General features: G+C 66.2%; 1 protein-coding gene across 1 annotated transcript; it reads left to right on the forward strand.

The window, feature by feature from the left end:
* Positions 1-114: 114 nt before the first annotated feature.
* On the forward strand, positions 115-14,381 carry MDC1 (mediator of DNA damage checkpoint 1). Its single transcript, XM_084647093.1, has 16 exons — positions 115-689; positions 1,551-1,680; positions 2,023-2,475; positions 3,626-3,704; positions 4,620-6,418; positions 7,123-7,218; positions 7,482-7,550; positions 7,821-7,865; positions 8,248-8,715; positions 8,887-8,987; positions 9,147-9,785; positions 10,156-10,269; positions 11,757-11,939; positions 12,093-12,218; positions 13,553-13,663; positions 14,052-14,381. The coding sequence occupies exons 1-16, from the start codon at positions 561-563 to the stop codon at positions 14,304-14,306; spliced, it is 4,797 nt and encodes a 1,598-aa protein (XP_084503219.1). The 5' UTR covers positions 115-560; the 3' UTR covers positions 14,307-14,381.
* The last annotated feature ends 216 nt before the right edge of the window (positions 14,382-14,597 follow it).

Consider the following 14,597-nt stretch of genomic DNA (forward strand, 5'->3'; position numbering starts at 1 on the left):
GCAGGTGACGTCATGGGGAGAAGAGGGCGGGGCCCGCGGTGGGGGAGGACCTCGGCGCGTACGCTCTAGCTACTCTTACGGGCACGCCCCCCCCTCTATGGTTCCGGTGAGATTGTCCACGGACCGCAGCCGCCATGCCTTGGAGGACCCAGCCTGCCCAGTCCAGCCTGCAAAAGCCCCCACGGCTCGATGGTCCAGTGGTAACGTCTAGGCAACGCGTTTCCTCTCTATGATCCCAGGTGGCGCTCGTCGGGAGGAGTGACAGCGCCTCCATGTTGTGGCGGACCCGTCGTGTACACTCTAGCCTAGGGCACGGTATCACTCTATGGTCTCCAGGGTAATATCTACCCGAACATTGGCCTCTCTATGGTGCTCGTTGGCGCCAAAAGGGCGGGGTGACGGACTCGTAGTGAACAATCTAGCCAGGAACCCAGTGCTGCTCTATGGTTCCGGGTCGACACTCTACACGCACATCCGCCTCCTCTCGATGCTCCAACCTCCAGACGAGGCCCCAGGGAGCAGCGGGGCGGGAACAAGGGCGGTAGGACCCGCCCATCCCAATGACGGGCACCCACACTGACCAATCAGAACAAGAGAAGGCTATGCCGGAAGGCCCCGGCTGGCCAATCAGGGGCCTCCCCGCTGGGAAGCGCGGAGAGGGACCTGGGGGGCCGCAGTTGGAACAGGAGGTGAGGGGGGGGCCTGGCAGAGCTGGGGGGGCAAAGAGGGGCGGGGCTGACAGGGGGCACTGGGGGGAGTGAGGGGCACGGGGGGGCACTGGGGGGGCGGGGAGGCTGACGGGGCGCGGGACAGTGTGGGGCTCGGGGGGGGGCCTGACACGGGCGGGGAGGGGCATGCGGGGCGGGGTGCCGGGGCTGCCAGGGGGCGGGGGGCAGAGAGGGGGCACTGGGGGGGCAGGAAGGGGGCACGGGGGGTGCCGGGGGTGGGGGGGCAGTGAGGGGCACGGGAGGGGGGCACTGGGGGCGGGGAGGGGGCAGTGAGGCGTATGTGGGGGGATGCTGGTGCTGCCAGGGGGCGGGGGGCAGAGAGGGGGCACTGGGGGGCAGTGAGGGGCACGGGGGGTGCCGGGGGTGGGGGGGCAGTGAGGGGCACGGGGGGTGCCGGGGGTGGGGGGGCAGTGAGGGGCACGGGAGGGGGGCACTGGCGGCTGGGAGGGGGCAGTGAGGCGTATGTGGGGGGGTGCTGGGGCTGCCAGGGGGTGGGGGGGCAGTGAGGGGCACGGGGGGTGCCGGGGGTGGGGGGGCAGTGAGGGGCACGGGAGGGGGGCACTGGCGGCTGGGAGGGGGCAGTGAGGCGTATGTGGGGGGGTGCTGGGGCTGCCAGGGGGCGGGGGGGCAGTGAGGGGCACGGGAAGGGGGCGGGGGGGCCGACAGGGGGCGGGGGCAGTGAGGGGCACCGGGGGGTGCTGGTGCTGCCAGGGGGGTGGGGAGGCAGAGAGGGACACGGGGGGCGGGGCTGATAGGGGGCACTGGGGGGAGGGGAGCACTGGGGGGGTGCCCGTCACTCACCCTGTGACTGTTGCCCTGCAGGCCATGGATCAGACCCAGCTGCTGGAGTGGGGGGAGGACGGGGACCCCTCTGGGGGAGAGGCCGACGGGGAAGCCCCCCGGCCCGTGGGGCGGCTGCACCTGCTCAGCAGCAAATACGGGCCAGAGCAAGGTCAGTGGTGCTGGGTGGGGATGGGGGGAGGGGGCTGGGGCCGGCCCCGCCCATCAGAGCCACCCGCCCCTTGGAGATTTCACCTGCTCACTTGGGGGATCCTATTGGGATCCCGGAAGTGGGCGGGCACCGGTGCTCTGATGACCCTTGATGATGGCATCCTGGCGCCAGGACTCCTGGGTTCTCTCCTGAGCTCTGGGAGGGGAGTGGGGGCTAGTGGTTAGAGCGGCGGGGGGCTGGGAGCCAGGACTCCTGGGTTCTCTCCCCTACTCCGGGAGGGGAATGGGGTCTACTGGCTCACCCTGGGTGTCAGGACTCCGGGGTTCTCTTTCTCCCCCCCAGATTTCTGGATCTACCCCGGGGAGAATGTGGTGGGGCGGCTGCCGAGCTGCCAGGTCTGCCTGCCGGCCCCCTCTGTCTCCAAGGCCCATGCGGTGATCGAGGTCCCGGTGCCGGATGGACCCCACTTGCTCTATGATCGGGGCAGCCTGAACCGGACCCGGCGCCAGCGTGCCGTGCTGCTGCCCCATGTCCGCTACAGCCTGGGGGATGGCGACACCCTCATGTTCGGGGACTTGGGCTGCCAGTACTTCCTGCTGCCCCTGGTGGGCGCCGACCCTGAAGACTCTCTGGAGGTGCCGCCCACCCAGCCCCGGGTCCCCAACACCCTGGCCATCGAGGAAACCCCTGCGCCCAGCAAGAGGATGGGCTACGGGGCCCTGCTGGCCAGGGACTCTGAGGATGAGGAGGAGTCGCAGGGCGGAGGAAGGCTCCTGCAACTACCGGGGAGCAATGGTGAGTTGGGATTGTGGGGATGGGTCTGTAATGTTATTGCAGACCCTAAAATAACAAACCAGCAACCCCACGCTCATACCATTGCTGGTTTGTTTTTCTGTTTGGGCTCCCGCTTCCACTTAAATTACATCTAGCTATTGCATTATTAGGGCAACCCCGTGATATTATGGTAGGCCCTACAATAACAAACCAGGCGTGGCACAAGTCGGGCTGGGGTGCGGCAGGACTGCCAATGATTCTGTGTCTGGGCTCCTGCCCTCAAGTTTATAAAGAGCCCTGGAGTGAAGGGACCCTATGGTATTGTGATAAACTCTTCAATAACAAACTAGCCAGGGCATGAGTGTGGGGGACTGGGCATGATTCTATGTCTGGGCTCCTCCCTCTTCCACACAGATTACACAGTCCTCGCACTTGGGCAACTCTATAATATTATGGTAGGCCCTACGATAATGAACTAGCCACGGTCTGCACGCAGGGGGGCTGAGAGCGAGTCTGTATCTGGGTTCCCACTTCCACACAGATTAGGCACAGTCCTGGCATTAGGGCAACCCCCTCCGTATGATATTATGATAGGCTCTACAACAACAAACCAGGCATGGCATGAGTGTGGGATTCAGAAGTGTGGGGGGTGGGGGTTGAGTCTGTATGGACTCCCTCTTCCTGCAAGGTTACACACAATTGTGGCACTAGGGTACCCTGTGATATTACTATAGACCCTACAATAACAAAGTAGCTAGGTGAGGGCATGAGTAGGGTAGTGGGAGGTTCTGTTGAGCCCCCACCCCGCCTATGCACAGGGACCTTATGATATTACTGTAGACCCTACAATAACAAACCAGTGTTAATGGGCAAGCATTCCTGGGTTCTGTTCCCGTGGCGTAAGGGCTAGTCACTGGAGCAGGGGAGGGGGCTGGGAGTCGGGACTCCTGGCTTTGTTTGTACCCCTCTCTATTACAGTAGACCCTACGATAACAAATTGGGGGTGGGAGGGATGAGGGTCGGGAATTCCATGTCTGGACTTCCCCTCTGGTTACTGACAGCGCCAGCGCTCAGGCATCCTACGATATTATGGTAACAAACCTTCTGCAGGTGGGAGACGCACAGGCCCCCGGATTCCCTGCTGACACCCTGTGTCTGTCTTCTCCACCAGGCTCCGACTCCTCCTCTGACACCGGAGTCCGTTCCGATGCAGCGTTCTCCTCCCCGTGCGCAACTGTGGTGCCGGAAAGGTAGAGACGGACATAGGTTCTGTCCTGGCTCTGGGTGGGGAGCGGGGTCTAGTGGTTAGAGCGAGGGGGGGATTTGCTGCAGGGAGCGAGGCAGGGGGCTCAGCAGGGGGCGCTCTCCTCCAGCAGTAAGTGCTGACCCCAAGATCCCAGTGCGGCACTGTGCTGCGGGGGCTTGGTAGCAGGAGCTGCCCCATGGGGTGGGCTCAGTAGGGGGCGCTGTGCTATGGGGCAGGGAGCTCAGTAGAGGGTGCTGTGGGAGACTTGGTAGCGGGAGCTGTGTCGTGGAGCGGGCTTGATAGAGGCTGCTGGGGGGGCTTAGTAGTGGGAGCCATGCCGCAGGGTGGGCTTGGTAGGGGGCATTGTGCTGTGGGGCAGGGGGCTGCTGTAGGGCTCAGTAGGGGGTACTGGGGTTGGGGGGTTCAGTGGGGGGAGCTGTGCTGCGCGGCAGGGGGCTCGGGAGGGAGCACAGGCACGTTCGGGGGGGTGCTATGCTGAGGGGCGGGGGCTTGGTAGGGAGCGCAGCGGGGCTTGATAGGGGGCACTGTGCTGTGGGGTGGGGGTTCAGTGGAGGGAGCTGCGGGGGGCTCGGGAGGGAGCTCAGTGGGGGCGCTGGGCTGTGGGGCAGGGGGTTCAGTGGGGGGTGCTGTCCTGAGGGGTGGGGAGCTCAGTGGGGGCGCTGGGCTGTGGGGCAGGGGGTTCAGTGGGGGGTGCTGTCCTGAGGGGTGGGGAGCTCGGGAGGGAGCGCAGTGGGGCTCAGTAGGGAGTGCTGTGCTGTGGGGCGGGGGTTCAGTGGAGGGCGCTGCGGGGGGCTCGGGAGGGAGCTCGGTGGGGGCGCTGTGCTGTGGGGTGGGCGGTTCGGTAGTGCTGACTCTGTAGGTTACGGTGGGTTCTGATCTGCTGTTCTCTGCCCCCCAGCGATGAGGAAGGTGGCGAGACCCCTGACGCCCCCTGCCCCTCCCTGCGCCTGAGCTACGGCGGCGAGAGGCCCCCCGGCCCGCCGGAGAACGGAGTCGCTGCCCTGGGTGCCGAGCAGCCCAGGGCCATGGGGGTTGTTGGGACGGCCCGAGAGCCTGCGCTGGCCACCTGCCGCTTGGTCAAGGGGCCTGGCCACAGGGGCGTCGGCACGGGCCAGGCACCAGCTGTCGGGGGCCTGGGGAACGGTTGCCTCGCTGAGGTGGGCAGCGTTACAGATGTGGAGGAGGAGGTATGGCATCCAGATGTTGTGCAGAAGAGCCATGGACCTGTTGTCCTGGGGGAGAGCGATACAGATGTGGAGAATCTAGATGTTGTGGATCCAAAGAGCCACCCGCCTGCCGTTGAGCTGGGTGGTGATACAGATGTGGAGGAGGAGGCAGAGAATGCAGATGTGCATCCAAAGGGCCATCAGCTTGCCGGAAATGGGGACAGCGATACAGATGTGGAGGGGGCTGGTGTGAATCCAGATGTTGTAGGTCCAAAGAGCCATCAGCCCAGAGTTGAGGTGGACAGCGATACAGATGTGGAGGAGGCGGCGGTGAAGAATCCAGATGTGCAGCAGAACCATCGACATACTCTCCCTGGGGGCAGAGACACACATGTGGAGGGGGGAGTGGAGAATCCAGATGATACGCATCCCGAGAGCCATCACTCTGCCAAAGATGGGGAGAGCGATACAGATGTGGAGGAGGTTGCAGAGAATCCAGATGTACAGAAGAGCCATCAGCCCGCTGTTGAGGTGGGCAGTGATACAGATGTGGAGGAGGAGAAGGCAGAGACTCCAGTGGTTGTACCGAACAACCATCAACTTGTTTCCCCAGGGGGTGGAGATGCAGATGTGGCGCGGGCGGTGGGAAAACCAGATGTGCATCCTAAGGGCCATCAGCCTGCAGGAAATGAGGACAGCGATACAGATGTGGAGGAGTTTATGGGAAATCCAGATGTCACTGCAAAGAGCCATCTACCCGCTGTTGATGTGGGCAGTGATACAGATGTGGAGGAAGAGGAGGCAAAGAATCCAGATGTTGTAACAAAGAGCCATCAACTTGCTCTCCCTGGAGACAGAGATACAGATGTGACGGGGACAGTGGGGAAATCAGATGTGCATCCTAAGGGCCATCGGCCTGCAGGAAATGAGGACAGCGATACAGATGTGGAGGAGTTTGTGGGAAATCCAGATGTCACTGCAAAGAGCCATCTACCCGCTATTGATGTGGGCAGTGATACAGATGTGGAGGAGTCTGTGGGGAATCCAGATGTTGTACAGAGGAGCCATCAGCCCACTGTGGAGGCAGGCGACGATACAGATGTGGAGGAGGCTGAGGGGAAACCAGATATTGGAAGACAAAAGGACCCCCCGCCTGTCGCCGCTGAGGACAGCGATACAGATGTGGAGGAGGCTGAGGGGAAACCAGATGTTGGAAGACAAAAGGACCCCCCGCCTGTCGCCGCTGAGGACAGCGATACAGATGTGGAGGAGAATCCAGATGTTGGCCAACAGACGCTCCACCAGCCTACAGCCAGTGGAGACAGCGACACAGATGTGGAGGGGGCTCCCGGGGCAGAGTTCGACCAGGCACCAGGTCTGGTGGGGGGCCCAGCCCAGGCAGGTGGGGAGGAGCTACCGGCCCCCCAGTCCCATGTCAGCCCAGAGGCCAAGGTGATGGACACCGAGGGGAACAAAGAGCCAGCGTGGGGCCCAGCCCAGCCCGGAGACGACAGCGAGACAGATGTGGAGGGTAAATATGGGGGCTGGGAGACACAGGCCCTGCCCTGCCGTCCCGGTCACCTGGGTCCCATTCCCTGCCCCGGTCTCCTGCTCCCGAGGCCCTGCCCCTGCCGTCCTGGTCGCCTGGGTCCCGTTCCCTGCCCCGGTCTCCGGCTCCCGAGGCCCTGCCCTGCCGTCCCGGACGCCTGGGTCCCGTTCCCTGCCCCGGTCTCCGGCTCCCGAGGCCCTGCCCCTGCAGTCCCGGACGCCTGGGTCCCGTTCCCTGCCCCGGTCTCCGGCTCCCGAGGCCCTGCCCCTGCCGTCCCAGACGCCTGGGTCCCGTTCCCTGCCCCGGTCTCCGGCTCCCGAGGGGTGAGGGCCCTGCCCCTGCCATCCCGGACGCCTGGGTCCCGTTCCCTGCCCCGGTCTGCGGCTCCCGAGGGGTGAGGGCCCTGCCCTGCCGTCCCGGACGCCTGGGTCCCGTTCCCTGCCCCGGTCTGCGGCTCCCGAGGGGTGAGGGCCCTGCCCTGCCGTCCCGGACGCCTGGGTCCCGTTCCCTGCCCCGGTCTGCGGCTCCCGAGGGGTGAGGGCCCTGCCCTGCCGTCCCGGACGCCTGGGTCCCGTTCCCTGCCCCGGTCTGCGGCTCCCGAGGGGTGAGGGCCCTGCCCTGCATGCTGGGCGGGGATCAGGCGCATCAGTTTCACCTGGAGTCTCCGCTCTTCTTCCCCTTCCCAGACGACGCTGATTTTGCCCTGCAGGCCACGCAGTGCTACCTGGCTGAGGAGACCCCGTCCGCGGGGGCCGAGGCCGCCAGAGCCCCCGCGGCGGCAGGTGGGACACCTGAGTTCCATCCCTGGCTCTGGGAGGGGAGTGGGATCTGTGGTTAATGGGGGAGGGCGGAGCCAGGACTCCTGGGTTCTGTATCTGTGTGACCTCTGGCATGTCCCTTCCCCTTTCTGTGCCTCAGTTTCCCCCCATGACCTAGCGTTCGTCCCTCCCTCTGAGCAGGCGATCTGTGGGGTTGTGGGGCCGTGAGCGAAGAGATCGGTGGTGGGAAAGCTGTGAAGGACCCTGGGTAATTCCTCTCTCCACAGATTCTGGGAGCAGCCTAGAGGAGGAAGCCACCCAGACGTTTGTCTTCAGATCGCCCCCACCTGCAAAAGGTGGGTTGGGGGGGAATCCAGCCCCCCATGATCCCAGCCCCCATCAGCGTCTCCTCCCGGGGTGGCTCCATCTGGTGGCCAGACAGGGCAGCTCAGTCTCCATGGCCCTGCTGGGCTGAGAACTCACCAATGTCACCAGAGGGGCGGAGTTAGTGATGCCCCTGGGGGCGGGGCCGCAGGCAGGGGGTGGAGTTAGTGACCCCAGGGGCGGGGCCTCAGGCAGTCACCCCTCCCCCACCAATTCCTGCTGCCACTCTCATCCCTTTGCAGGGTCCGTGATGTCGCCCCCTGCTGGCCCAGCCCTGCACGCTCCAGGTGAGCACAACGGCCCCACGCTGGGTTAAGGCGCTCAGGGTAAGGGGGGGGCAGAGAGGAAACCCGTCTGGAGCCGCCATCTTGGATTTCATGGTGGGGAGGAGGAGGAGGAGGTTGCTAAGGATTCTGGGAAGCGCGAGAGCTGCTGCTGTGACAGACCTGCCCTGACTGGTCTCCCCGCCTCTGTGCCAGGCTGGGCCGAGCCACCCAGTGCTGACTGGAGTGATTGGAGCAGGGAGCTTGGAGCCAGGACGCCTGGGTTCTCTCCCCAGCTCTGGGAGGGGAGTGGGGGCTAGTGGTTAGAGCGGGGTGGGATGGGAGCCAGGACGCCTGGGTTCTATCCTCATCTTCTTTTCCCCCCTCCTCCTCCCCCCACCCTCAGTCTGCGCCTCTTCAGAGAAGGAGGAGGACTCGGACGAGGATCTGTATGTTGTGGGGGCGACTCAGTCGTTCTGTGAGGACCCCGGGCTCCACTCGGACCAGCCCACCCAGCCCTTCACCCCTGAGGAGGACACCCAGCTGCTGCTCCGCCATCCGCCACCAGGGGGAGCCCTGTCTCAGGAGCCGGCGCAGCCCGCAGTACCCGGCCCGGCCTCTGGGGGGCTGCTGCCCCTCGGCACCCAGGCCCCTGCTGCTGCTCGCCTCGGCCCCAAGGAGGAGTCAGAGCCCCCTGGCCGGGCACTGCCAGCAGGGGGCGCTGGGGGGGAGCTGCCGGAAGAGGAGGAATCCCAGCCCGTGCGCCTCGTGCTGAGCGCCCCCCGCAGACCAGCCCTGGCACTGCCGGGTGAGGGTGGGTGGGCAGGAGCGGAGCCCGGAGGCAGCCGCTCCGGGCAGCGCCTGAGACGGCAGGGTGAGTGATGGGGGGGTGAGTGATGGGGGGTGGGGGGGGGTGTGAGACACCCTGTGCAAGGAGCAGGGGTGTTGCTGGCAGTCACATGATGTGCCTTGGCAGGCAGCGACATCTAGTGGCAATGAAGGGAACTGCAGTTGCTGATTGGAATTAATTCATCCTCTTCTCCAGGTGGCCCGGAGGCTGCGGAGAGATGGGAGACCCCAGCGGCTGTCGGGGCCACGGGGGCTGGGGCCCACCCGCCGGGGGCACGGCCTGAGGATGCTGGGAAGGTGAGCAGGGGCTGGCGCCCTCTCCTGGAGGAATGGAGACTGCACACACTGACTGGGGAGCTCCTGCACCACGTTCTCCCAGAGCTGGGGACAGAACCCAGGAGTCCTGGATCCCAGCCCCACAATCTTTCTCTCTTCCCCCCCCCCCCCCCCCCACAGGTCCCAGAGGTTCATCCCAGTCCTTCCACACCCGTGAGGCGCCGGAGCCTGCGATCCGCTCCGGTTCCCGCTCCCCCACCACCAGCCCCTGCTCCAGAGAGGCGGAGCCGGCGGGGTGGGGCGGAGAAGCCAGTGGGGTCTGGAGACCCCAGCCAGCCCACCCCGGCCGCCCCCCAGCGTAGGGGGCGGCGTCAGCTCTGCAGCCCGGCCGTGTACATGGAGGCGCCAGAGCCGGGGAGCGTCGAGGAGGTGGACCAGCCCGGCCCTGTGAAGAGGCCCAGGAGGGCTGTGCGGACCCAGGACCCCCCCACGCAGCCAGAGGCCTCGAGCCAGGGGGCTCCAGGCCGGGCCCGGAGATCTCGGGGGGCTGCAGGCACGGAACCAGCCCCAGCCAACAAGCCCAGGAGGGGTTCAGGGGGACCAGAGCCGGAGGCGTCGCAGGGCCGAGCCCGGCGGTCCCAGAGAGTCCCCGCCCTGGAGCCAGCCCCCAGGAGGAGGGGTGCTGCAGAGCCAGCCAGGGAGGCCCGAGGCAAGCGGAGAGGGGTGGCCACCCCGGATCCGCCTCAGGTGCAGGGCAAGGGACAAGTGGGCAGTACCATGGCCCAAGAGGATGCTGGGAGCAATGCCAGAAAGAGGCAGGTGGGTAACAGGTGGACTGGCAGGGCTGGGAGAAAGTCCCCACCGCAGGTGTCGGGCCCCACCCCTAACTTGCTATGGACAGGGCCTGGCCACTGGGAGGCGGGGCCTAAGCACCAGGGAGCAGGGTGTAATTTATCGTGTGGACAGACTGACTCCGGTTGTTTGCAAAATGGACGGGGTATAATTTTCTGGGGGCGGAGCCTGATACGGTGTGGTGGGGGAATCCATTGCTGGGGTGGACTCGAGGTGCAGGGCCTGTCCTGCGAGGGGGTGGGGCTATGGGGGTGTGGTCTAAGTGGCTAGGGAGAACTCCGAAGGGGCAGGGTGGGGGGGCTGTGAGTGAGTCTCACTCCCCTCATTCCCCCTGCAGGAGGCGCCGGTCCCCACATTGCGCCGTCAGAGCACAGAGAACAAGGTGGAGGGGCTGCGACTCAGGGCCCCTCGCCGATCCCAGGGGGCAGCCGGTGGCACGACCTCCCCCAGGGTAAGAAAGCCCAGGACTGCGGGGCAGGGAGGCCAGTAGGCTGGGACACGGGGGCCCTTCCCCTCTAGGGGGTGCCAACTCCCACCCCGCCCCACGTATCTCCCAGCTCTGGGTTCTATCCTGGCTCAGAGGAGGGAGTGGGGGGGGACGACAGGGACTGTGTAGACTGATCTGTAGATGATACATAATCTGCCCGCCTCTGGGGAGACACACACTGAGTTCTTCACCTTCCCAGAGGCGGTGGGGTCGGACTTCAGCCCTGGGGCTTTGGGCTCCGTCCCCCCAGCTCACCACCCCCCTCCCATGGCCTCCACGGCTTAATTTGTCACAGTAAATCGGCTGGGAAAGGTGATATCTGTCGGTTGTTCATATCGCTTCTCGCAGCAGACTTAGCAGCCAGCTGGGAGACGGTGAAAAGCGATGTTAACAGACAAGTGTCACGTCTCGCAGCAGTAGACCACTAGCTAACCAACCAAACCGTCCCCCTCCGAAAAGAGACGGGAACGTGCAAAGCACCCTATTTGTGTTTCTGTGCTGTCGGTCCAGTAAAGAACAGAGACGGCTCTGCGTTACTTCTACGACTGAGTCAGGAAAAGACCCTCCTACGTAAATCGATGCCCATGATTGGGACGTGTCGAGGTGCACATTTATTTGTGTTTCCTCAAATTAATGAAGCGTTTTAGGGAAAACTGGCAGAGCGGCCACCAGCAGGAGTTGGTGGCCGCGCTCTCAGGCCACCAGAAATGTCGTGAGAAGGCCTGAGGAGGTTAACGCATGGCGGTGATGCGCTGGCTGCGGCTCGCGTACCTGTTTCCTGCGTCAGTTCGCTGCCATGACGCCCTGGTGGTTGGCGGTTCCTGTGGCCAGCAGTTCCCCTCGTGCGTTACTTTTAGTCCCGCCCCCCCCCCACTCTCCCCCCCCACACAGACACACTCGGGGTTTCCGTTGGGCCATTTGTTCAGAGACCTGCTGACCTGCTGGGGCCGGTGTGGGGCGGGACACGGCCCGTCGGGCCCTGGCACGGGTGCAAGGCGGGAGGGGGGGTGGGGGGGGCTGGAATCCAGGCTCCAGCAGGCCTGCACTGGAGTGGAAGTGGGTGGTCAGGCTGTACCAAGTTGGGGGGGGGCTGTACCCCTACCTTTAACGGACCTAATGGGAACGTACCAAGCCGTAAGGGTGGGGTAGGAGAGGAATTTACCATGGTGCCTTGCTGTGGGGAGGGGATGAGGAGCTGGTAGCAAACAGCTCCCCCTCCTTGGGGTGGGAGGGGACGTACCAAGTTACCCTGCCCGGGGGGGGGAGGGTGTGAGGGGACCATACCAAACAGCCCTGCCCCCTGGGTGGTGGGGAGGGGGATTTAGCAAGTTACTCTGCCCCTGGGGGTGGTGGGGAAGGGACTGTACCAAGCCGCCCCGCTTGCGAGGGGCGGGGAGGGGGGCAGTCTGGGGGACGGGCTGGTCCGTGCTGACTGGGCTCCCCGCCCCCAGGTGCTGTTCACGGGGGTGATTGACGAGGCGGGCGAGGGGGTGGTCTCGGCGCTGGGCGGGACGCTGGCCCAGTCGGTCTTCGACTGCACCCACCTGGTGACGGACCGGGTGCGCCGCACCGTCAAGTTCCTGTGCGCCCTGGCCCGGGGGGTGCCCATCGTCACGCTGGACTGGCTGGCCAAGGTACCCCGGGGGGGCAGGGTGGGAGGGGGGACCCTGTGGGGGAGGGGCAGGGTGGAGGGAACGATTGGGGCGAGGCTGGGGACCGGAGGGCGGGAGAGGAAGCAACATTGGGGGGCTGCCCCAGGTGACCCTGCCCCCCTTCCCCTCCCCCAGAGCGGACGCAGCACCTGCTTCCTGTCGCCCAGCGGCTTCCTGGTGCGGGACCCCGAGCAAGAGCGAAACTTCCACTTCAGCCTGGCCCAGTCGCTGCAGCGAGCGCGCGGGGGGGCCCTGCTGCAGGTGAGCCCCCCCCCGACCCCATTGACACCCCCTGCACCACGCGGGGGGGCCTGCTGCAGGTGAGCCCCCCCCGTCCCCATTGACACCCCCTGCACCACGCGGGGGGCCCTGCTGCAGGTGAGCCCCCCCCGACCCCATTGACACCCCCTGCACCACGCGGGGGGGCCCTGCTGCAGGTGAGCCCCCCCCGACCCCATTGACACCCCCTGCACCACGCGGGGGGGCCCTGCTGCAGGTGAGCCCCCCCGACCCCATTGACACCCCCTGCACCACGCGGGGGGCCCTGCTGCAGGTGAGCCCCCCCGACCCCATTGACACCCCCTGCACCACGCGGGGGGGCCTGCTGCAGGTGAGCCCCCCCAGTCCCCATTGACACCCCCTGCAGCACGCGGGGGGCCCTGCTGCAGGTGAGCCCCCCCCGACCCCATTGACACCCCCTGCACCACGCGGGGGGGCCCTGCTGCAGGTGAGCCCCCCCGACCCCATTGACACCCCCTGCACCACGCGGGGGGGCCCTGCTGCAGGTGAGCCCCCCCGACCCCATTGACACCCCCTGCACCACGCGGGGGGGCCCTGCTGCAGGTGAGCCCCCCCGACCCCATTGACACCCCCTGCACCACGCGGGGGGGCCCTGCTGCAGGTGAGCCCCCCCGACCCCATTGACACCCCCTGCACCACGCGGGGGGGCCCTGCTGCAGGTGAGCCCCCCCGACCCCATTGACACCCCCTGCACCACGCGGGGGGGCCCTGCTGCACGTGAGCCCCCCCCGACCCCATTGACACCCCCTGCACCACGCGGGGGGGCCCTGCTGCAGGTGAGCCCCCCCCGACCCCATTGACACCCCCTGCACCACGCGGGGGGGCCCTGCTGCAGGTGAGCCCCCCCCGACCCCATTGACACCCCCTGCACCATCCTGGGCCCTTGCCGTTGAGACCCCTTCCCCCCCCACACTGCCCACTTCGGGGGGCCCGTCTGCATGTTAAACCCAACTGGCTCCCCCCAACATCCACCCCCCACTAGCCTCTTGCAGGTGAGACCCTCTGAACCCGCTCACCCCCCCCCCAGTCTGCTCCCCACCGTACACCACATGGGGGGGGGAGAGCTGCAGTTGTGGGCCCCCCCCACTCATGCCCTAAGCACCCTGGTGGACCCATCTGGGCAGGATGCCGCCTGCAACTGGCCCTGTCACAAGCTCCTCACCCTCGAGGTCTCAGCTGTGGACACATGGTCCATGGGCCCTGCCCCTCGCTGGCTCCGCCCCTTCCACAGGCTCCGCCCCTTCCCTCATGGGAGCAGGGGGTGGGTCAGTCACAGCCGCGTCCCCCTCCCGCAGGGCTACGAGATTCACGTCACCCCCAACGTCAAGCCGGAGCCCGAGCACATGAAGGACATCATCCAGTGCAGCGGGGGGGTCTTCCTGCCCCATATGCCCCGGACGTACAAGGTGAGGGGGGAGTGAGGGGCTGCGGGTTGGCAGTGAGGGGCAGGGGAGGTTGGGGGGGGGAAGTGAAGGGGAGGGGAGCTGCAGGGCAGCAATGAGGGGTGCAGGGAGGAGGGAAGGGAGTTAGGGGCACAGGAGGAGGGGAGCTGTGGGGCAGGAGTGACGGAAGAAAGTGCGGGCTGTGGGTCGGGACTGAGGGGCACGGAGGGGGCTGCGGGTTGGCAGTGACAGGCAGGGGAGGTTGGGGGGGACACGGGGAGGGGGGCTGAAGGGCAGCAGGGAGGAGGGGAGGGAGTGAGGGGCACAGGAGGAGGGGGGCTGCGGGTCGGGACTGAGGGGCACAGAAGGGGGGGGCTGCGGGTCGGGAGTGAGCAGGATTTAACCCTTTCAGGACAAGCGCGTCATCATCTCCTGCCCCGAAGACCTTCCCCGCTGCCGACCCGCCCTGAGCGCCCGGCTGCCCGTCGCCAGCACCGAGTTCCTCCTGACGGGCATCCTCCAGCAGGCTGTCGACCTGGCCTCCTACCGCCTGGACGGCACGCCTGCCCCGCCCAGTGCCGCTACCCCTGCCACCCGGGGGAGCAAGAGGAAGGGGGCAGCGGGTCCTGCCCCCGCCCCGCCCAGGTCTGCCAAGAGGCGGCGCTGAGGGGTCCTTGGACCTATGAGCCTTAACCCTGTAAATACCCCGCTTTTCTAGCTCAATAAAGTCATTTTGAAATAATGTGGCTAATATGGGGCCTTTTTCCTCTAGGGGGCGTCAGCTCCCACCCGGTCCCAGGGCGGGGACTGGCTGGCTCAGGGGGGCGGGGAATGGGGCACGGGGCCTGTCCCCTCTAGGGGGCACCGGCTCCCATCTGGCCCCGGGGCGGGGACTGGCTGGCTCAGGGGGGCGGGGAATGGGGCAGAGGCCCGTCCTCTCTGGGGGGTGCTGGCTCCC

This window comes from Lepidochelys olivacea (assembly GCF_965140295.1).
Source record: "Lepidochelys olivacea isolate rLepOli2 genome assembly, chromosome: 14".
NCBI lineage: Eukaryota > Metazoa > Chordata > Testudines > Cheloniidae > Lepidochelys > Lepidochelys olivacea.